This window comes from Perna viridis, chromosome 1 (assembly GCF_037379345.1).
Source record: "Perna viridis isolate PV_CMFRI_1.1 ecotype Kerala chromosome 1, ASM3737934v1, whole genome shotgun sequence".
Classification (NCBI taxonomy): Eukaryota; Metazoa; Mollusca; class Bivalvia; order Mytilida; family Mytilidae; genus Perna; species Perna viridis.
In genome coordinates this window covers 50,851,490-50,874,476 of record NC_142445.1, presented here as the reverse complement: position 1 = coordinate 50,874,476, position 22,987 = coordinate 50,851,490, and the positions used below count along the sequence as shown (strand labels likewise).

The 22,987-nt window shown below is 34.7% G+C and overlaps 2 protein-coding genes across 3 annotated transcripts; both read right to left on the bottom strand.

Moving 5' to 3' along the window:
* Positions 1–1,218: 1,218 nt before the first annotated feature.
* On the bottom strand, positions 1,219–17,415 carry LOC148629236 (pancreatic triacylglycerol lipase-like). Its single transcript, XM_088546640.1, has 11 exons — positions 17,261–17,415; positions 16,541–16,806; positions 15,627–15,773; positions 12,435–12,543; positions 10,659–10,775; positions 10,257–10,376; positions 8,658–8,773; positions 7,964–8,093; positions 2,392–2,515; positions 1,727–1,921; positions 1,219–1,321 (listed from the first exon to the last, which is right to left on the bottom strand). Exons 1-11 carry the CDS (start codon positions 17,331–17,333, stop codon positions 1,246–1,248), a joined length of 1,473 nt encoding a protein of 490 aa, XP_088402766.1. The 5' UTR covers positions 17,334–17,415; the 3' UTR covers positions 1,219–1,245.
* A 606-nt stretch (positions 17,416–18,021) lies between these two features.
* LOC148629235 (serine-enriched protein-like) lies at positions 18,022–22,839 on the bottom strand. 2 transcript variants are annotated; one of them, XM_088546680.1, is made up of 6 exons: positions 22,724–22,839; positions 22,483–22,556; positions 20,277–20,610; positions 19,865–20,061; positions 19,164–19,324; positions 18,022–18,350 (listed from the first exon to the last, which is right to left on the bottom strand). In XM_088546680.1, exons 2-6 carry the CDS (start codon positions 22,535–22,537, stop codon positions 18,222–18,224), a joined length of 876 nt encoding a protein of 291 aa, XP_088402806.1. In that variant the 5' UTR covers positions 22,538–22,556; positions 22,724–22,839; the 3' UTR covers positions 18,022–18,221. The 2 variants fall into 2 exon arrangements, with proteins under 2 accessions (XP_088402806.1, XP_088402797.1); XM_088546671.1 differs by lacking the exon at positions 22,724–22,839 and adding an exon at positions 20,820–21,922 and having other exon boundaries at positions 22,483–22,545.
* Positions 22,840–22,987: the final 148 nt, after the last annotated feature.

Below are 22,987 nucleotides of genomic sequence, written 5' to 3'. Positions count from 1 at the left end.
AATTATCGAACACTTATCCGATCAATAATCAAATCAAGACGAAAATAAATCTGGCAAAAAAATATTACACAGAGCAGCTGGTACCGCAATGGTCCTGACTTGGTAGTACAAGTATTTCAAATGAAATGGTGGGTTCGATCTAGGTTTTACAGCGCGCTAAACCTCCTCTTTTCCATTCCGGTGTGAATATACCAGCGGTAATTAAATAGTATGTGCATGCTATTGCGTCAGTCTCGTATGAATAAAAACAAATTGGCTGGGAGAGGAGCACAATTAGTGCCCATGGAATGCCATCTTGTTGAAAAATAGCTAATCCAAATGTGACGAATATGTTATCAAAATCAAGCATATCTGAAAACTGCTTTTCCTTGCCCTTCTGCAATGTTTTAGAAGAATATGTGGATTTGTAACCAAGAAACAAAATAATTTTTCGAAACAGCAAATTTTTTAAAAGATTTACGAATAAGTCATTTCAAACGAGATTTTTACGATGTGGCAACGTAGAGTAGAGTGTTTTTTTTTCGGAAACTAATTTACGAAAAGCTGCGGGATTTTAGGTTTTGAAATAAATCTTTAGAATTTTTAAGTATCCACATATGATTAATGCCACTACGAGACACTGCGGACAATACCTTTGTAAGGTAAATCGACATCTCATTCGTGGAGCAAGATGAAGATCCAGCTATATACCTTCCTTTGTATGGATTCTCATAAATTTTGGGAATCCAAAACAACTAAGGTAAATCCTCACATTTTGCTTCGATGTTCAGAGAAGACATGAACCACTTACGGTTGTTTAGGATTTCATCTTTGTCAAAAGTAATGCGTTTGTATGTGGCATTACCCGGGATGTTACTATCAATGCCCCATTCCTTAATAAGACAATTGAGGTAATGGGCTTTACAAACAAATGTAATGTTGTTTGAAGCTTTGTCTGCAGGGACGATAACATATTTAAGTGCCTCACGATCATTTAACACAGACTTAGGTCTTTTTTTTTTTGACACATTTCTCAAGATTGTAAATACGATTCAGTAACAACGATCGGATGGAACGTATCCAATCTGACAAGGACTCGATTTTTTGTTCTTGATCCTTTTCTCTCATTATCAATGATCTGTCATAATCTTCAACAGCATCCATTTTGGTTTTGGTTTTGAAATTAAATTTCCAATTGAGGCGCTGTTAATTGTTAATACAAAAAGACACACACACACATTTGTAAAAAAATTAATTTAATAAATATCAACATTTGCTTGACATACGTATCATGTGATCAGTCTCTACCATCCCTGCACTTGGCGATAAGCAGAAATTCGCTCTGCAAAGAAAAACCACTCTTTTTCAATGCAATGGGTTCGGTAGCATACATATTAGTGTAGTCTTTTTTCTACTTTGAAGATATGGAACAGGAGGAAAAAATACAAATTTACTGATGATAATTTTCTAATAAGTTGCCAACAAAGCACTTGCTTAATGTCCATCAAATTTAAAACAATAGCTGTAGAAGGCATTGGTAGAATTTGGAGGGACTGTCTGTTTAATTTAAACTTTATATTTTTTTGTTTCTGTATATTGCTTATTCTATTTGCCTCTTTTTAATGACTTTTCCTCGTTTTTCAAAGACTTTATTTACAAATTTACCCCCCTATTTGTTTGAAAGCGTCTCGCGTGTACCAACAAATAAGCTAACATGTGCAATCTAACATTAAATGTTTGTACTCACTGTGTTGAGTCTCGTGCAAGATGAACTCTTGTGATATCAAGAGTTGGATGACGTATGCCTAATGGATTCCATTGGAATGGGTTAGTTAGTGAAGACGTATGATGCCAGCGGAAAACAACATCGTTAAAGGTTCCAATGTTATGTGGGGCATGTAAAATAAAACTGTATGTCTTGCTTGGTGTGAAATACATAGGACTGAAATGAAAATCAGACACATTAAATTGAACTACATTGAACTTTAAAGAGCGTAATAATTGTCCAACATGACTGATAGTTTGAGAAAGATTACTAAGAACCTGATACTGAAACTACAATGTAATCTCAAAGTGGATGTACAAAATATCAGAAATCAGTTACTGTAACTGCAAAGCAGATGCCTTAAAAAACTGAAACAGTATTGTTTTCATACATGTGTATTTTTTTTTCAACATTTTAACAATCCCCTCTAGCAAACAAAAATAAGTCTCCTTTGGGCGAAATATGAAGCTCTTACATGTATGTTCTATCCTTGTTTTGTTGGACGGTTTAACTCTAAAAATTTTCTTTAAGCTGTATTGATTTATCTTTCACAAATTTCTTTATCCGACAACAAATTCTTTTTTGTACGACACGTGGACAGTAAATTTATTTGGTGTCAGTCAAGTAAGGTTAACGACATACTGCACCTGTCATTCAACGCTGTGTCTGGTATATTTCCATTAGAGCCATGAATAGTCATATACAGTTTACCCCGCCACATGTGGGTTCCTGATGGGTTACCAAGTGTAACACGCACATGGTAATGATATCCTGTGAAAGAGTAATCAAGGGAACCAAGGTTATAGCGGTAATCAAAAGAATGTAATCCAGGGACAAAGACCAGACATGGAAAACAGACATACAAAAAAGAACATAAAGTAACTAAAATCATACATAAAAAGTAACAAAAGTAAATGAGCAACTCGGACTCCACTAAAAACTGGGAGAATGGACCAGGTGCACCGGTAGGATAAGCGTCCTCTGCTTTTCTAGAAACACCCACCGAGTTGCTCATAAAAAGTCAAGTCCGGGGTAGACAAACGAAGAAAAGAAAACTATGACCCGTTGAATAAATCAGTTTTCATGGTGCTGTTGGATACACAATAACGATCCACGAGTTCATGATGACGATCATAAAACTTCTGTAGTGATGACTTCAATCTTGTAGCAAATAGACCGAGGACGAATTCATAAGCTGAATCTGAATTATCTATTTGACCGCTTCCGATACGGTGTGCCATAGACACACCACAGGTGGGGATATTGGAAAGGATGAAATCAATATTTTTGAGATTATTTTTAGAAATGTATTCAAGTTTATTTCAATGAAAGAGTAATCAAGGGAACCAAGATTCGTGCAAAAATCAAAACAACATCTTCCAAGGATAAACATAAGGCATACAGCCTATAGACCCACACACGAAACAACATCTTCCAAGGATAAAGATAAGGCATACAGCCTATAGACCCACACACGAAACAACATCTTCCAAGGATAAAGATAAGACATACAGCCTATAGACCCACACACGAAACAACATCTTCCAAGGATAAAGATAAGACATACAGCCTATAGACCCACACACGAAACAACATCTTCCAAGGATAAAGATAAGACATACAGCCTATAGACCCACACACACAAAACAACATCTTCCAAGGATAAAGATAAGACATACAGCCTATAGACCCACACACGAAACAACATCTTCCAAGGATAAAGATAAGACATACAGCCTATAGACCCACACACGAAACAACATCTTCCAAGGATAAAGATAAGACATACAGCCTATAGACCCACACACACAAAACAACATCTTCCAAGGATAAAGATAAGACATACAGCCTATAGACCCACACACGAAACAACATCTTCCAAGGATAAAGATAAGACATACAGCCTATAGACCCACACACGAAACAACATCTTCCAAGGATAAAGATAAGACATACAGCCTATAGACCCACACACGAAACAACATCTTCCAAGGATAAAGATAAGACATACAGCCTATAGACCCACACACACAAAACAACATCTTCCAAGGATAAAGATAAGACATACAGCCTATAGACCCACACACGAAACAACATCTTCCAAGGATAAAGATAAGACATACAGCCTATAGACCCACACACGAAACAACATCTTCCAAGGATAAAGATAAGACATACAGCCTATAGACCCACACACAAAACAACATCTTCCAAGGATAAAGATAAGACATACAGCCTATAGACCCACACACGAAACAACATCTTCCAAGGATAAAGATAAGACATACAGCATATAGACCCACACACACGAAACAACATCTTCCAAGGATAAAGATAAGACATACAGCCTATAGACCCACACACACAAAACAACATCTTCCAAGGATAAAGATAAGGCATACAGCCTATAGACCCACACACACGAAACAACATCTTCCAAGGATAAAGATAAGACATACAGCATATAGACCCACACACACAACAACATCTTCCAAGGATAAAGATAAGGCATACAGCCTATAGACCCACACACGAAACAACATCTTCCAAGGATAAAGATAAGGCATACAGCCTATAGACCCACACACGAAACAACATCTTCCAAGGATAAAGATAAGACATACAGCCTATAGACCCACACACGAAACAACATCTTCCAAGGATAAAGATAAGACATACAGCCTATAGACCCACACACGAAACAACATCTTCCAAGGATAAAGATAAGATATACAGCCTATAGACCCACACACACAAAACAACATATTCCAAGGATAAAGATAAGACATACAGCCTATAGACCCACACACACAAAACAACATCTTCCAAGGATAAAGATAAGACATACAGCCTATAGACCCACACACGAAACAACATCTTCCAAGGATAAAGATAAGACATACAGCCTATAGACCCACACACGAAACAACATCTTCCAAGGATAAAGATAAGACATACAGCCTATAGACCCACACAAAACAACATCTTCCAAGGATAAAGATAAGACATACAGCCTATAGACCCACACACGAAACAACATCTTCCAAGGATAAAGATAAGACATACAGCCTATAGACCCACACACACAAAACAACATCTTCCAAGGATAAAGATAAGACATACAGCCTATAGACCCACACACACAAAACAACATCTTCCAAGGATAAAGATAAGACATACAGCCTATAGACCCACACAAAACAACATCTTCCAAGGATAAAGATAAGACATACAGCCTATAGACCCACACACACAAAACAACATCTTCCAAGGATAAAGATAAGACATACGGCCTATAGACCCACACACGAAACAACATCTTCCAAGGATAAAGATAAGACATACGGCCTATAGACCCACACACGAAACAACATCTTCCAAGGATAAAGATAAGACATACAGCCTATAGACCCACACACACAAAACAACATCTTCCAAGGATAAAGATAAGACATACAGCCTATAGACCCACACACGAAACAACATCTTCCAAGGATAAAGATAAGACATACGGCCTATAGACCCACACACGAAACAACATCTTCCAAGGATAAAGATAAGACATACAGCCTATAGATCCATATACGAAACAACATCTTCCAAGGATAAAGATAAGACATACAGCTTATAGATCCACACACGAAACAACATCTTCCAAGGATAAAGATAAGACATACAGCCTATAGACCCACACACGAAACAACATCTTCCAAGGATAAAGATAAGACATACAGCCTATAGACCCACACACACGAAACAACATCTTCCAAGGATAAAGATAAGACATACAGCCTATAGACCCACACACGAAACAACATCTTCCAAGGATAAAGATAAGACATACAGCCTATAGACCCACACACGAAACAACATCTTCCAAGGATAAAGATAAGACATACAGCCTATAGACCCACACACGAAACAACATCTTCCAAGGATAAAGATAAGACATACAGCCTATAGATCCACACACGAAACAACATCTTCCAAGGATAAAGATAAGACATACAGCCTATAGACCCACACACGAAACAACATCTTCCAAGGATAAAGATAAGACATACAGCCTATAGACCCACACACACAAAACAACATCTTCCAAGGATAAAGATAAGACATACAGCCTATAGACCCACACACGAAACAACATCTTCCAAGGATAAAGATAAGACATACAGCCTATAGATCCATATACAAAACAACATCTTCCAAGGATAAAGATAAGACATACAGCCTATAGATCCACACACGAAACAACATCTTCCAAGGATAAAGATAAGACATACAGCCTATAGACCCACACACACAAAACAACATCTTCCAAGGATAAAGATAAGACATACAGCCTATAGACCCACACACGAAACAACATCTTCCAAGGATAAAGATAAGACATACAGCCTATAGATCCATATACAAAACAACATCTTCCAAGGATAAAGATAAGACATACAGCCTATAGATCCACACACGAAACAACATCTTCCAAGGATAAAGATAAGACATACAGCCTATAGACCCACACACACAAAACAACATCTTCCAAGGATAAAGATAAGACATACAGCCTATAGACCCACACACACAAAACAACATCTTCCAAGGATAAAGATAAGACATACAGCCTATAGACCCACACACGAAACAACATCTTCCAAGGATAAAGATAAGACATACAGCCTATAGACCCACACACAAAACAACATCTTCCAAGGATAAAGATAAGACATACAGCCTATAGACCCACACACGAAACAACATCTTCCAAGGATAAAGATAAGACATACGGCCTATAGACCCACACACGAAACAACATCTTCCAAGGATAAAGATAAGACATACGGCCTATAGACCCACACACGAAACAACATCTTCCAAGGATAAAGATAAGGCATACAGCCTATAGACCCACACACACGAAACAACATCTTCCAAGGATAAAGATAAGACATACAGCCTATAGACCCACACACGAAACAACATCTTCCAAGGATAAAGATAAGACATACAGCCTATAGACCCACACACGAAACAACATCTTCCAAGGATAAAGATAAGACATACAGCCTATAGACCCACACACGAAACAACATCTTCCAAGGATAAAGATAAGACATACGGCCTATAGACCCACACACGAAACAACATCTTCCAAGGATAAAGATAAGACATACGGCCTATAGACCCACACACGAAACAACATCTTCCAAGGATAAAGATAAGACATACAGCCTATAGATCCATATACAAAACAACATCTTCCAAGGATAAAGATAAGACATACAGCCTATAGACCCACACACACGAAACAACATCTTCCAAGGATAAAGATAAGACATACAGCCTATAGATCCATATACAAAACAACATCTTCCAAGGATAAAGATAAGACATACGGCCTATAGACCCACACACAAAACAACATGTAATAACCAAATTAACAAAGTAATAAAAAACAAATGAGCAACTCGGACTCCACTAAAAACTGGGAGCATGGACCAGGTGCATCAGTAGGGTAAGCGTCCTCGGCTTTTCTAGAAACACCCGACGAGTTGCTCATAAAATTTCACTTCCGGAGTAGATCGTAGACGAAAGAGAAAAGGAAAACTATGACACGGTGAGTAAATCGGTTCTTACAGTGCATATCGATACACCATAACGACAATGAGTTCATGATGACGGCAATAAAACTTCTATAGTGATATAGATAATGAATCTTGTAGAAACTTTACCCTGTTCCAATAAACCTAAACAAACAGAGGTGCTTCTATAGAGGATTCAAGTTGTTCTTTTTCAAATTTTCCAATGAAAATGTTGGCGTAAGACGGAGCCATTTTGGTACCCATAGATGATCTGGCATTTATATGTATATAATCACCATTAAAAGTAAAGTTGATCTTTTTTAAAACTACAGTGAGCAAAGTGGCTAGGTGGAATCAATTTTCGTTTTTCAACAAAATGAAAAAATGCTCATCTTATAATACTACAGAACAATCTGTCTAAACCCATTTGGGCTGTTGAATTATCTGGTTTAAACAGGTTTTCGTTTTTTCCAGGCACAAAATACATTTAAACAGATGTGAACGTTCTTCAAAAAGAGCCTGGTTTATACAGGTTTTCATTTTCTTCAGGGTTCGGTTTAGAAGGTTTCACTGTTTATCACTTCACAATAACAACGTCATATCTGTCAAAAATCTAGAACAGTCTAAAGACACATACTACAAAAAGGACTAGCGGATGACGTATCTAAGAAGAACTTGACATTGGTTCGGCCTGCTACCTTGTGTTTGTCTGCGTTAAATCCCATCTGTCCGCACAAGCCCCCATCACATGACATGCACAGACCGTTCTAAAAAACAAATTTGTATATTATGGAAGAAAAGCTTCTTAATGTCGACTGAATAAATACCATGAATTTCGTTTCTAGGGTAATTTGGAGTGAACTGATTTTTTATATATGTTTTTTATATCGGTGTAGGGACAATGAAGTTTACTGTAAACATATTAATTTTCGCGGTATTCTAATTTTCGCTGTGGACATAAAAGCGTGAAAAACAGTAATCATTTCCTTGAAACCGCAAAAAATTGATTCCCGCGCATAGGTTCACTTGACAGAATCTGCAAAAAGTAATACGTTTACAGTGCTCACAAAAAGGTAAATTTTAACCTAATCTTAGATATTGATTTCTTTTTGAAGACCACTGAGTTTTTTCTTCTGTTTTTTTTTAAACACAGTTAATAAATGCAAGAATACGAGTACTATCGGCGGAACATTCTACAGATCAAACTGCATCCTATAAAAAATTTTTGATGATAAGTAAATTGATGTGCAGTCTTGTCTAACCATTTCCGATTTTGATACACCGTTTTCCTTGAATATATTGTACTCTAAGCGAGCGTGACCTTCTCTTACCTGAAAGGAATCATAGTCCTTACATCTAAATGCAGTAAATGGACATTGACTGTTAATAGATTCAGTGAAGTAGGTATATGATCTGAGATGGTTACATGCAACATACTGCTTTCCACCTATAATTTAAGTGGTTTTATTCCACTAAACATTCAAAACTAAAGCTGAAAAAGCTTATAAACACATTTCATTATTTCATAATATATACCCAATTTGTTGCTTCTTTTGAGGATTGATATTGCAGGTTATACTTGTTTGGAAAGTATAACGTATAAAGCTCATTCGGAATCAAAAATGACGATTTTCGAATTCATACACTCCATTTTATTTTCTTTAATATTTTTTCTTCAATTTCATCGATTCAGCATATAAATAGACAACCGCAGTGAACTTATGATATCAATGGACTTTGGAATAACAGGTATCAGGTATGTAAACTTGTTCGCTTCATGAATGTTCCGTGTTTACAGAATGGAGTATGTTATCTAACCTCGAGCTATCACGCATTAGTAGAATGCTGCTAGGTAGATATATGTTATTGTTCTGATTAAGCTGCTACTAACAGACGTAAGCTTGAAGTATTATTGAGGTATGTTACAAAATATCTTTTTTTTTAAACTAAACATTATGTATTTTCTCTATCTAATCTAATACGTTCTTTTCAATATAGAAGCTTCATGTTGGAATGGTGTCATGGTAGAATTACATTCTTCCATATTATTTCAGTACTGCATCAATGATTTTTTGTAAATAAAAACTAGTTAAAATGTCATTGCACATTTACAATAATACACTTACATAATAATAAGTGTGATTTTATTTATCATTTATTCATCATTTGTAAATTCGCCAAAAATATACTAATTACAAGAAGTGCACTTCAAAAACACGTATTTCCAAAAGAGCATGTATGCCCCCAATTCCATTATTACTTTAAATGTCCTTTTATGTCTTGAAATAATTCAAGTGATGAAAAGCTCATGTAAATCATACATTTTAAATTGTAAAATAATCAAAATAGATAGCATGTCATATCAAAATTAAGGTAACTTGTACAAAATGCTTTTATTAATGGAAGACTATATAATTCCTAGAAGAACCTAATAATTAACTGGGGATAGAATTCATGTTAACTTTACAAATCGAGAGCCCGGAATACCTATGTTTGTATTGTAGTATCAAATATTAAGAAATATGTAATTTGAAATTTTTGTAAACCCCGACTCATAAACTCCATGGTAAATTTAGGGTACATTTATACCTCTCATTTACGAATCATTCTGACGCCATCATAATCTCGTACGAGTCGAATGTTTGCAATACTTTATGAAAATTTTTATGTTTTACATAAAGTTTTGAATATGCAAATCGCACACAAGTCATCAAAAGAACTAAAAAAGTGAGTATTACGATTCTACAAATCAGAATATATTAAAAAGCTTTAACAGCAGTATTACTAATTGAAGTTGATTAACTTATAAGGGTATTTTCAGATGACACTACTATTGTCATTTGCTTTTTGCATGTTTTTATCATGTATTTGTATTATAAAATGTAGTTTGTATTATTGTAGAAGACCTATTCTTGATTTTGACAATTTACCGTCATATAAACCTCCTTCAAGTCGAATTTGATCAATAACATTCTGGTCACAGCCAGGTTGGTCGTGTCCACCATTTGGATAATAGTCAGCATGTCCCACAGGTTGTTTCATTCCAAAACCTTTAAAAGAAAAAAACATGAAGACAGCGGATAGGTTGATTGCAAAACATCGGTAGGAAATTTTTCAGACTGAAGTTAAGGAAACCGATATCTCAACCAAAATAATAAAAACAGGAATTTTCGCTATTCATAATGTTATATGATAATTCTACGTACGTTGTGACGAATTGGAATTATCTGCAGTCGATAGGAGGTTAAATATTGGTGTAAACAATTTACTAGATGAAAGAGATGGTAGATCACGAAACGTCAAAACCGTTCTTTAAAGATAATTAGATGTACCTAATGTCAGCAAACTTTCTCCATCGGTATGTATAGCATCAACAAACTGGGCATCTGTAGGATCTAATCTGACATCTTTATCTGTGTGTTCGAAATAGGGTCCAGCCGGATCCATACCTGAAAAAAAGGTGTTCGGTGAAACTGAGGAATATTAATTCAATTTTTAATCGATCGAAATGTGTTTCTTGCAAAAAATTGTACTGCTTGTTTGCAACAAGCTTACATTTAAAAGAAATTTATTACAAACAGCAGTGAACGACGTACTCAATACTCAATAAAGATGGATATTAAATCTGGAAATGTTACATCTGTAGGCAGCGGCAATGGAACCAGTCGGAGAAAGCGACCGGACAAGCAGTTCAGCTAAGATTCTTACACATATGATACCAATTACGTAGGTCAGTCTGTATTTTGTTTGGACAGGTAGCTATTAGATAAGTACAAGAGAAGTAAAAACCTAACACAATAAGAAGACATTAGTTAAGAACTCTACTAATCTGCTTTCAAACATTAGTATACATCAGATCTATTTTGAAAACAAGTACTATATTTAAAAAAAAGATAGCCGACCCTGTAAAAATTGTTCTCTTTACTTATAATTTTCTACATCATATTCAAGAAATAACACATGGCACGCAATTTCATTTTTCAATACAGTTTTTTCTAACGCCAGTAAGTTATCAGTATTTGTCCAATCGGGAAACAGAATTGCCATCAGGTGACTTGCGTTTCCATGGAAGAGCGTCTTTAAGGTCAAAAGGTAAAAAGCGAAACTATACCGACTGCGGCGAAAATAAATAAATTACATGGACATAGCAGAAAAGGTAGAACTTTAATATCTCAAGAAAAGGGGTATTGCATGTTATGTAACTAGTATAAAATGTTTAATATTGAGACTAAACTGTACAATGACAACATTGCATCTTTCATTAGTGACAAAATAAAGTTCCATGGAATAGCTGATGAGCAGGATTCATCTTCCATCATTTTTTACAATCAGTACAACATTATAGATCAGCAAGAGAAGAACCGAGTAAGCATAACATTGGTAAATATTTAGTATAAAACTTTAGCGGACAATGGTCTGAATTATTTTTTTTCACAAATTAAACAATCTGAACATGTTTATATTACCGCTTTGAGATTTATGTCCAGGATAAAACTTTTCTGTTTAAGGTAACCCTACCTACCCTAGCACATTTTATTGGCACTTTTTAGGCAATGCCGTTGAACTATCACTTTTAATTTAACACTTTTGAAGACAAAAAATCCTCCCAGAAGTGTCTATATAAATCAATTTAAAAAAATAAAATGATTTTATCTACCTACCCTATTTTTAACCAAATGTAACTTTAAACAGACATATTTTTTTCATTATCATGTATTGTGTTATTAGAAATGAATGTATTGTATGAACAAATTAATCAAACAGCGGATGTGACCTTATCTGTAGCAGTAATGTCGTAGCAATCTTTGATTTTTTCATTTCGATAAAATTATATCATGTTATCTATATCAGTCCTTGCATAACGTTGTCTCCTTGGATAAGGCCTGTTTTTAACCATATAAGCACTGAAATGAACTTCGTCTAGTAAACAGTTCTAAATTGGGAAACACCATCTATTCCGCGTCTTATCTTACCGGGCACGACTGCTTTTTAAAATTACAGGGTTTTAGACAATACACGAGGTACTCTCGGGAACTCTGGGGATGCAATTTTCCGTATTTTTGTAGTTTACTGCAGTTTATGTTAAGCACTAAAACCTCGCAACCTACCAGTTATACGTCCGAGATTGGGTGTTCTCATTCCAGCATATCCAGCAATATGTGCACCAAGACTGTGACCAATGACGTGCACATCTTCAGGTCTGGCATCACCATGTGCCTGGGAAATAAATATTTAACCGTTGTTGTATTAAACGAGCATATGCTGGTTCATTAAAAATTTCTCAAGTCTTGTAATTAATTGGAAGTAGGTTTAGGTTTAACATGCTAGAAGAAATGAAGAAATCTAAACCGTTACTATGTTTGTCATCCGTTATAAAGAAGAAAGATGATCAGTTGGGGCTTACTGTAAAATGCACTAATTTTTACTGTGTTCTAATTTTGGAACAACAAAAATTGATACCCCGCGAATGTGTTCCCTTGACAGAATCCGCGAAAATTAATACGTTTACAGTATTTCGATCAAAAATAGTTCATGCGCACGAAATACCGAGTCATGTCACTGGATACTAAGTCATGCAAAAGGACAAAGTCGTGTGCAGAGACGTCTGGAAACAGTCAGAAATTTATATTTGAACTTTTAAATATCACATCAGCGGGTCATAACTGAATGCAAGTATTAATACACTGATTCTTTCCATTGCCCCTTCCAAAGTCGATCCTCTGAAAATACAACAATATCAATGCGTACGGGGCGACAAATTGGACTCTTGTGGCTTTCGAACTTCAAACTTCAATTTTGTACAGACAAAAGTGAATTTTGTGCAACAAAAATGAATTTAAATTAATGAAATTTCATTTTGTCAAAAAAAAAAAAAAATGATTTCGTCATTGCAAATTTGAAGTGATCATAAAACAAGCCCGTGTAACATAGTTTTGTGCAACAAAAAAGATTTTGTTGTGACGGAATTTAATTATGTGTACACAAAATTGATTTTGAATACAAAAAGATCAAGTCCCATTCGTCGCCCCGTAATGCGGATCTGAAATATTAACGAAGGAACATTTTCTTCCGAACAGGCCAATTGCTTTATTCATTATCAAATGAACCCTGCATGGAATTTCTTCTATACATGGAAATATACAATAAGCGTCCTCAATTTTGTATCTTTATAGTCGTTTCAGTCCTAGATAAGACGATATTCAAAAGAAAGAACTAAAGAGATTAATTATAACCCTTCAACATCGTTATATGGGCGAGTTTTAAAATATGTATATATTGGATGGATAAATGTTGGGAAGTCCCACGATGACCACTTGCATTTTTGCAACATTGGAAGGAAAAAAAGGAACAGTAAACAGCCTGGTTGTTTCTGTTGGTACTATGTCAACACAGTTATATATAATATTAAATCGTGTATCCTTTATATGTAGTTCCAGACAACGAGTATATAAAATCCCCATGTCTGTCTATTCGTCCGTCCAATTCTTTCTGGTTGCCTGTCCCAATTAAATCGTAAGTGTAATCATTCCTAGTGACATGTTTTTTAGCATTTGTATAAATTGATGTAATTAACTACATGTAAAATGTATCTGTTTACACTCGGCAACTTATCCTCTTTTTAACATTGAAAATCTATACTATTAAGGGAAGAGACTTCTTTGATTTCTTTGGACTTCCCTGAAACCATACAAAGTCGAATATATTTATGATATGAGGTATAAATGTAGTGTTGTGTACTTCCTAAATTTGTCATTGAAACAATCACAATTTTTGGGAAATATCCAAATTAGAAGGCTGTCATTGGTCCGTGTGTTGTAATACACTTTCGCACTTGGTCAATCGACGTATAATCTGGTTTCATGGTCAATATTATGAGCGACCCTTATATTTGAAAGAAACTTGTGGAATGAAAATATTACCCAGGCTTCCAGGTTAAATCGACGTATTGCCCGAATTATGTGAACATGTGTTACACGAGTATTGTAAGGTCATTATTTTGTTTAATTAAACGACATCCACCATTTTTCTGGGGTGTAAAACTGTCCAGACATGGAAAGGCGTAGAATGTGTCGAAATAAAATTCCTCCTTCTATGTGTAAACATCTGCGCCCGAAGTCCGGACCCAGCTCCCCCCCACCCCCCCCCCCAAAAAAAAAACGATTCAATTAATCATCAATCAATCACCCAATAAAAATTACGAGCGAACAAGTCCCAGTTTGGGGGTTGATCATATATTTGTATATACATATAAAAGAGTAGTTACGGAGTCAATGTGCGTCTAAAAAATCTCGCACGGTACGTTGAAGATAACCGATATCAAGTAACAGGGCTTTAATGCCTCATCTGCGTCTTGATGATGTATGAGGGTCTTCAACAATGAAAAAAAAAACGTTAACATCCTAAAACTAGACCAAGAAGCCCCCCCCCCCACCCCCCTCATAGCGTGCACATAAGCGGAATTCTTGATAACATAAAAATCAAGGTTACTCCCTTGCTGCCACTGGCCATGGAGTGAAAACTTGGGCGAAGCTAGCATTACAATAACCAGATAATAGCACCAGGATTACAGGTAGAGACTGCTAGTCTTTAATTAATCGATCGCTGCAAAATACGTCATTAACGCAAAGCATTTCTGGGGCAGTCCGATTGTTTATTGCAAGTGTGTTTTAAGGGACTTTGTTTTTTTTTTCTCAACGGGCCATATCAACTTTTAAAAGTCTTCACTGTGTTAGTCGGTGTCGTCATCGTCGTCGTAAAACATCAGCTCCTCCCATACCCCTGGGTCAAATTAAAAATGGAACCACTAAAACAGCTTCTTAGTCCCAGAATAAACTAATTTTTCCAGGAAAGTTCAATTGCATGAGGATATGAAACTTTGCTAAGGGACACACCATTTAACTTCGGGGGTGGGGGGGCTTGGTTTTTTTCTTTAGTTATTAAAAATATTTCGATCCTGATTTTGGAGAAAATAATTTGGGAAAGAAGGGTTAAAAAATAAGTAATGTGAATAATTCGCTTACATGCGTTACAAAAGTATATATTTTGGCGCGTTGTGTGCGCACAAAAAAAAAAAAACAATTCTGAGTCAAAAAGAAAACCAAGTACCCCTGAAAGGCTAATAAACAACTCCTCTAAAGCAATTTGAACCAAACTATACACCATTGATGTATGGTAGATGATCGTAGATCCTTCACAACGATTACTCATTTTGTTTTGATCCGACAAATTAGTACTGTGTCCACACTTTCCTCAATTGACCGCGATTTTCCGGGCGTCTTCTAATGTATCATTAATATTACCTGTAGATATTTGATCAGTACGGCAATCTGAGCACCAACAACCCTGGTATTTGCGGTAGCTTGTGTATATGGTAAACCTGATCCACCACCCCAATCTACTAAAATTACGTTAAAGTCACCTTTCCTTAGGAAAGCATCCTTCATATCCTACAAAAGTAACCAGGACTAAATTAACTGTTATATACTACTGTTAAAAAATCTTTGTTCTACACTTCATTTTAATATATATTTTAATCGTATCAAAGTTCTAGCACACTTTAAATTCTTATGATAAATACAAAAAAATACCAATCACATAAATATTGTAAATTTCGGTATTCTGTACACGTGTTTCAATGGAATAAATGATCTCGAGTCATATCAAAAACAAAAAGCTAACGAAATAATAAACACAGTAATCAATTAGACTTCAAAGGGACGGAAAATGTCATTACACAGCGGAAAGGTGTGGGTATTCCATACCATTTTGGTAATTGGACCGTATGCGTATGGTTCTATCATACTTTTGGGGTCTGGTCGGATTAATTTGGCTCAAAACGTATTTATGTTACCCCAGTATTCACCTGGCTTTTTTTTCAACAAAATGTATATACACAGTGAGTATAAATCTACAAGGTAGTTTAAAAAATTATAAGGAAAATATACACATGAAATACAACACCTGACGAAAGATAAAACAAATTTGACTTATGAATTATCAGATTCAAAATTTCAATAAACACATATATTAACCCAGGTAATTGTTATATAGAAAGTAAATTGGTTTTTATACTTGTAAACAGTGCTAAAGATTATTCTTCAATCTCCAAATCACTTGTAAATAGTGCTAGACACAAGTTGTAATTACACAGATCAATATAATCATCGACAAAACATTTTGGAAGACTTTAGAAGTAATCCTGCTGAATACGTACCTCCATCCATGATACAAAACCACCTTCTAAGAAACCATGGGACACAATTTTTGTAGGATTGGCTCCCGAAAAGTGACTTGAAGATAAGTCATTGTTATCATTAACATTAACAAAATGGACATTATCGTGATTTTGGCGGGTATACAACAGGAAGCGGATGTTGATCTCGGATGGACTTTTGGGAAGAAAGTTGATTGGTCGTTGCAAACTGAAAAATGGCGGGTCTGTAGAGAAACAGCCTAGGTCTACGTAACAGATACTTGATCCTGTGATGAAAAATGTAGTACATGTGTAATAATGTAATGGTACAGAATATTTTTAATAGACGAGTACATAGGTCTAGTGACGACATTGCTTGCATGGCCATTTTATTCCTAATTACTTTCAGTTCGAGTTGACATAACTTGGCCGACACTTGCTAGCATGTAAACACAAGCATAAGATTTAAAGCTGACTTATATTCGCGTATGATTATATAAAGAGATAACTCGGTGAAGATAAAAAAAAAAGGTTACATGAGAATCCAGACAAAACAATCGATTTGGAATTCAAATTTTAATCTTTCTCTTCCTGCATTCAAATCAAACTTAGATGTACATGTTACTACAGAGGAAAATTATGAGAGAAATTGAGTAACTGCGCCAAATAAAATTAAAGAAAATACAAAAAATCAACTAGGCTTCGTAGATGAAAGTGACCAAAAGCAATTCATTTTCTTACTTTTTTGGACCGCTCTTCCGAGTACATTGGTTATACAAAAAACCAGAAGACTGATGACCAGAAGACTTCCCATGTTGGACTGTTCTACCGAATGCCAACCTTATCAGTTGTGTCACCAGAACAATATAGTCCTATGTCCCAAATATTAAGTCAAAGGTTATCATTATCAGGCAGAAAGTGCAAAAAATGTAAACGGTTTGTCATTATGTACTTTATTTTAGTCCCTATAGTCTCCAAATCCGGTCGGACCATTAATTGCAGTATAGCGCGTTAGCTTGTTAGAAACAATCCACTTAATTATGTTTACTAGCAAGTAAACTTGGGTAAATTAATACTGCCTTAGGCTTAACCACGAGTATCCGATTCACCAAAGAATGGTTTGTTGTCTGTGTAAGTTTCTTTCTATGACTTCACATTCTTGATGTATCCGTTACATATGACATCGAATTTGTTTTTCATTGGATTTGACAAAGAATTTGATTTAAGCGACGAATATAAAAAGATAGTCAGAACAAAACTGCATCAAGAGTATTTGATGTTGACAAAAAAAGAAATAAGTATTTTGACTAGCGTGAGTTTTTAGCAAGAGTAGGATACATTCACCAGAGTCTGGAACATAAGTTATATTGCCAAAATCAATGTTTTATTTGTAACAAAGCCGTGTTATTGTTACATGTGAGACCAACTAAAACATCTTACTCAAAATAAAATAAGTGTAAGTACATTTATTTATGTTACACAGACAAAAAGAACATAGAAAATATCATTGTCAACACGTTTTATTAAGCACTAAATTGAGAAATACAATATACGTGTAAAGTGGTAAGTATGTACAATTACATTGCAAAAAGCACTGTTCTATATCGAATCTCGAACACGTGACAGTTATTGAATCACATGGTGTATCAGATCCGTTTCTTTGCAGAAAGTGGTAAAATGGAGAAAGACAATGTACACTTATTTATACAATGGTTTCTATACTTCTGTTGCTGTTACATGTACTGTTAAGATTAGTACCACTGCTGTACTTGTTATCTGACTTGAGGTTCCAAATAGATGACGATCGTTTTTCTGCTGGTAATCTCAATATCTATAGTAAATCAAGTTAGACAGTTCAGTAAATAGAGTTAGAACTCTGGCTATAGTCATAAGATAACCTGAACATGTGCAACTAATACACGAAATCATCTCCTGGTCCAGAAGGCTAAATGGCGGAATAACCTACTGAATAGGTTTAGTGAAAACAAAAATCGCAGATTTCCCTTTTATGAGACTAGATACGACAATAAAACTTTGTTTTATAGAATTGAAACGTTTTAAGACTATTACGTGAAAATCCCGTAGTTCCTCTTTAAATTTACGTAGTATTCAAAAAATATATTTTCAAAGAAAGAGTACAATCATATAATATTAAAAACTTCATATAATCAGTCTGAAGGTCTACACTGAAGACGTGCACATATTGGTAACATAGCATTTGCCGAAAACATAAATCAATCTCTTTGACAGGGCAACAGACGTGTAATATGCATCAGTAGATATGCATATGTTAAAGCAACTGAATATCGTGTAAATAATTGTTTTAGATGAAATGTATATATACACGTGTGTGTGTGTGTGTGTGTGTGTGTGTGTGTGTGTGTGTGTGTGTGAAGAAATCAATTTTGTCTGTTTTAAACCAGCTAGTTCTATGTAAAGATGAAAAGAACAAAGTATTTGCGGAGTAACAATTAAAATATATTTGATGGTTCAAAAACAACATACCACAAGAATGGAGGATAATGTTTTGATCACTATGTTGGCGTTTTTCATTTGTTTCGTTTTTTTATTTTTGTTTGTTTTCCTGTTTATCTTCGTTTTTTTTTTGTTTGTTTCGTTATCTTTACGAATTAAACGTAATTACCTGAAGACGAAGTTTCTGTGCAGCCTTACATTCACTGTATCTGAAGGTATGTTTTATCATTATAGAAGCATTAGCTGGGACTGTGATACATCTTTCAATAAACTGCCAGCATGATTTCCTTAGATCCGGAATGTCGTACTCCGTGGCTAGGCAAAGGATTCCTACAATGCACATTAAAAAAAATATAACAGAAATGATCTTTTCTAGTATTACAAATAAATTAAAACTTCCGTTTAGACGAAAGTTGTTTTGATGAACAAAAATCAAATGAACACTTTGTAAATTTGATTTTACATTTATTTGTAGAAAAATTGTTGGAAATGGAAATAAGGTATAGTTGTGGGTATACTGATTCGAGTTCATTCTATTCGAGTTCAGAGAAAATTCAGGGATTTCGCACTTTCAATATGTCCAAATCCATAGCAAAGAGTTGTAGATAACACTAAGGAGTTTGCACTAGAGTAAAAATACTGAATCACGAATTCGTGTTGATTCTACGAGAAAGGTAAAACAATGCTCCAAACAACCAATGACATTTAAAAATACACAAAAACACAATTTATTAAATCAATCTCTCGAAATCTATTGATATTCTCGCTACTTATATGATTACTATTAGTCAGGTCCAAGAAAATATTTTTACGATATGAAAATGAGAATACAAGATAATGGTATAGACAACCTCTTATAAAGTGACTTACCAGTTACAGTTGTCGGGTCCATCAGGACAGTTCCACAATGGACAAACAATAAAAAGTTCCTGAACACGTCGGCATCATAATTATCTACTATAATGGAAAGCCTATTTCCTTGGTCTAAGTTCTGTCTTGATTTCTTTGGTTTCTTTTTGTCTTTCATTGCTTCCTTTTGATGCTTCAAGAACAGTGCGAAAAATACCCTGAAATATACCAACTTTTAATTTACTGACTTTTATTGATAGATTCCGTATGCTTAATTGATTATAAATATAGAATTTAAAGCCGAGACGCGACTTTGCTAATTAAGTACCATCTATAAAAATCAGATTCCATCAGAAAAAAATGATGTCTTAGCATACATAACATTATTAACACCACCACCCCACACACACATAAAACAGACAAATCAAGGTACCTGCTGCGCGTACTAAGTATAGCCTTTAATCCATATACAGTAACTCTGTGAGGCCCAACAATAAATACAACATCACATAATTCTGGTATCGATATGATGTACTTTATATTTTCGACCAGGGTGTCGGTACTTGTTACTCTCATTGACTGAATGGAGTGTGTTTTAATGTCGTCGTCGCTGTCATAATCTCCAGGTGAAAAATCGTCGTACGATATAGCATCGTCCGATGAGTCGTCGTCGTGTGATAATTCTGTTACGGGAAGTTTTCTTCGACAGTTTTTCTTTTTGGCGTTCTTCGATATATAGACAGGTGAATCATAACCAGAAGAGTTATCTAAAATTAGAAGTATATTTTCCAGCAAATTACGTTTCTTAAATAACACTTAAACAGTCTTTTGGCAAATGGCATTATTTTTTAAAAACAAAGTGTGCATGTTAAAAAAATACAAGTGGAACCGATTTTCTATTTTAAGAATTAACAGTTAACACGATTCTAATTTTTCACTAAATGCAGGCATTTTTTTTCTAAATAGTTCCACATACCTTCATTTTCACTGTCTAATGATAATAAGCTGGCAGTCTCCAAAAGCTTGGACTTGGGTGTACTCGTACACAATGCCATTCTCAAGATAGTTTCTTGGACACTTTTGTTGGTACGGACGTGAATGACTCTGGCTTGTTCTGACTCAATTTGCTCTAATGTCAGTTTGGCTTGGGGTATATATACCATATATATTCATACCGCACAGAGAAAAATGTTCTGTCATGGAGTATAATACGTTTGACAAGAAATAAAGTTCAAGTGTCATTTTAGACATAGAAAAGACGTGTGCTTATCTTTAGTTAAACTAGTGGCTTGATTTAAATCGACACTCAATCAGTGTCCTTTTAATTGAATTCCAATAAAATTATAGTTAATTAAACACATATTAATTTGTATTTTCTTTGTTATTTTTAATTAGCACATCTACGTTCACAAAAAATCTCAAATTTATATTGTCGACAGTTATTCATTTTTAAATGTATCAGGTGACATCTTTTGAAATAAATCTTATCAGATTGTGATCATCATACTTTTTTTTTAAGGTTAAACGAAATGTCACTCTGTTCTGGTAAGCCAGGAATGGATGTTTTCTAATGTCAGTCATTTAGTCAGTAACTGCTGTCCTCGCTGATTATTTTTCGACTGCGATATTTTCCATTTTACAATATGATTTCACGATTATATTATGTTTGCAAGTTCCAAAATCACCAGCAAGTGGTATTTTTAATGCAAAATGTGATTTATTTTACATAGTATGACAGTTTTCAAACATTTTAGTACAAAAACTCTAAAATCGCAAACGACAGAAAATAAAAATCCGTTTTCCCGTCATGAAAAAATTGCTATTACTTTCTAAAATTGGTGCTGTAGAATAGGAAATGTTTCCAATGTCATTGAAATAGGTACCAATGAAGTATGCAAAATCTGGTCTCAGTTTTTTTTAAATAAAGCTGTTTTAAGGCAGTAGTCAAAACAAAAATGTCAAAGTGTACCTTTTCATAAAAAGTACGTATTTTTCTATTTATTGATGTGTGGAGATTCAAGGTTATTTATGAGTGCATTAGAGAATATTGTCATAAAAACCAGCAGCCATAGTAACGTACTGAAAGAGAAATCAAGGGAACCAAGATTCTAGCGGAAATCAAAAGAATGTAATCCAGGGACAGAGACCAGACATGGAAAACAGACAAACACAACAAAGCACATACAGTAACTAAAATACTACGTAATCTTTAAGATCAGATCAGCTAAAAAATCAGCCTCATGAGAGTGAAGGAATATGTTGGCAAGTAGAGGAGCACAATTCGTTCCATTGGAATGCCGATCGTTTTTTGAAAAAAGCGTCCACCACACTGGACAAATATGTTGTCGGTAAAAAAATCCAGCATTTTGAAAACATCTTCATCTGTATATTTGGAAAATGATTTGGATTTATTTTTTACGAAGTATGAGGAATCGCTACCAAGAACTTTATATATTTGTATCTAGGTGTACCATTTTTTTTTGAGAAACAACGATGTATAATGTTTTTGAGTCGGGCTATGAACTGAGTATGGGGAATAGAAGTATAAAGTGTTGAAAAATCATAGGTTTTAATGCTATTATATTTTGAAAAAAATAAAATACGGAGACTACCAATATAATATATAACGTTCAACCTACTTTTTTTCCTTCTGCACGACAATACTTTGCGCATACTCTTCGGGTTAAAAACCATGTCGGTGACAGTTTTGAATCTAAAACGTAAATTATAAGGAGCAATTAGTCTTGCAATGAAACATAGTTATATTTCAATAAAATGTGAGTCCGACATGTAAAAAGGTGATAAATTGTATTGTAATGCCATTTTTGCATAAATAAATATTATCGCTTCATCGATTTCACACATTTAATTTATTATTACCATGTATTCCGATATTGGTTATTGAATTAAAAGATATCCGATAAGCAATGATAAAATGATAAATCTCATTCACAACAAAATGCCCAGCAGTATTAAGTCGATGTCATTTGATGACTCGACTTATAAAGCATGTACACTTTAAAAACAACACTCAACCATTTAAATAAAGAAAATTATTTTAACACGACCTCACAAAGTTAAGTGGTCGTTAGTTTCTTTTATGTATTTTTCCGTTAACGAAAAATAAGTTAATGCGTGGTATTT

Coding starts and splice junctions, on each gene's coding strand:
- LOC148629235 (XM_088546671.1), bottom strand. CDS start 21,006: ATGGTATATATACCCCAAGCCAAACTGACATTAGAGCAAATTGAGTCA. Junction 20,611..20,819: donor ATTAGACAGTGAAAATGAAG/GTATGTGGAACT, acceptor TTCTAATTTTAG/ATAACTCTTCTGGTTATGAT. Junction 18,351..19,163: donor CACAGAAACTTCGTCTTCAG/GTAATTACGTTT, acceptor GATTTACTATAG/ATATTGAGATTACCAGCAGA.
- LOC148629236 (XM_088546640.1), bottom strand. CDS start 17,333: ATGGGAAGTCTTCTGGTCATCAGTCTTCTGGTTTTTTGTATAACCAAT. Junction 15,774..16,540: donor GTTTTGTATCATGGATGGAG/GTACGTATTCAG, acceptor TTACTTTTGTAG/GATATGAAGGATGCTTTCCT. Junction 1,322..1,726: donor CTTGCACGAGACTCAACACA/GTGAGTACAAAC, acceptor TTTTCTTTGCAG/AGCGAATTTCTGCTTATCGC.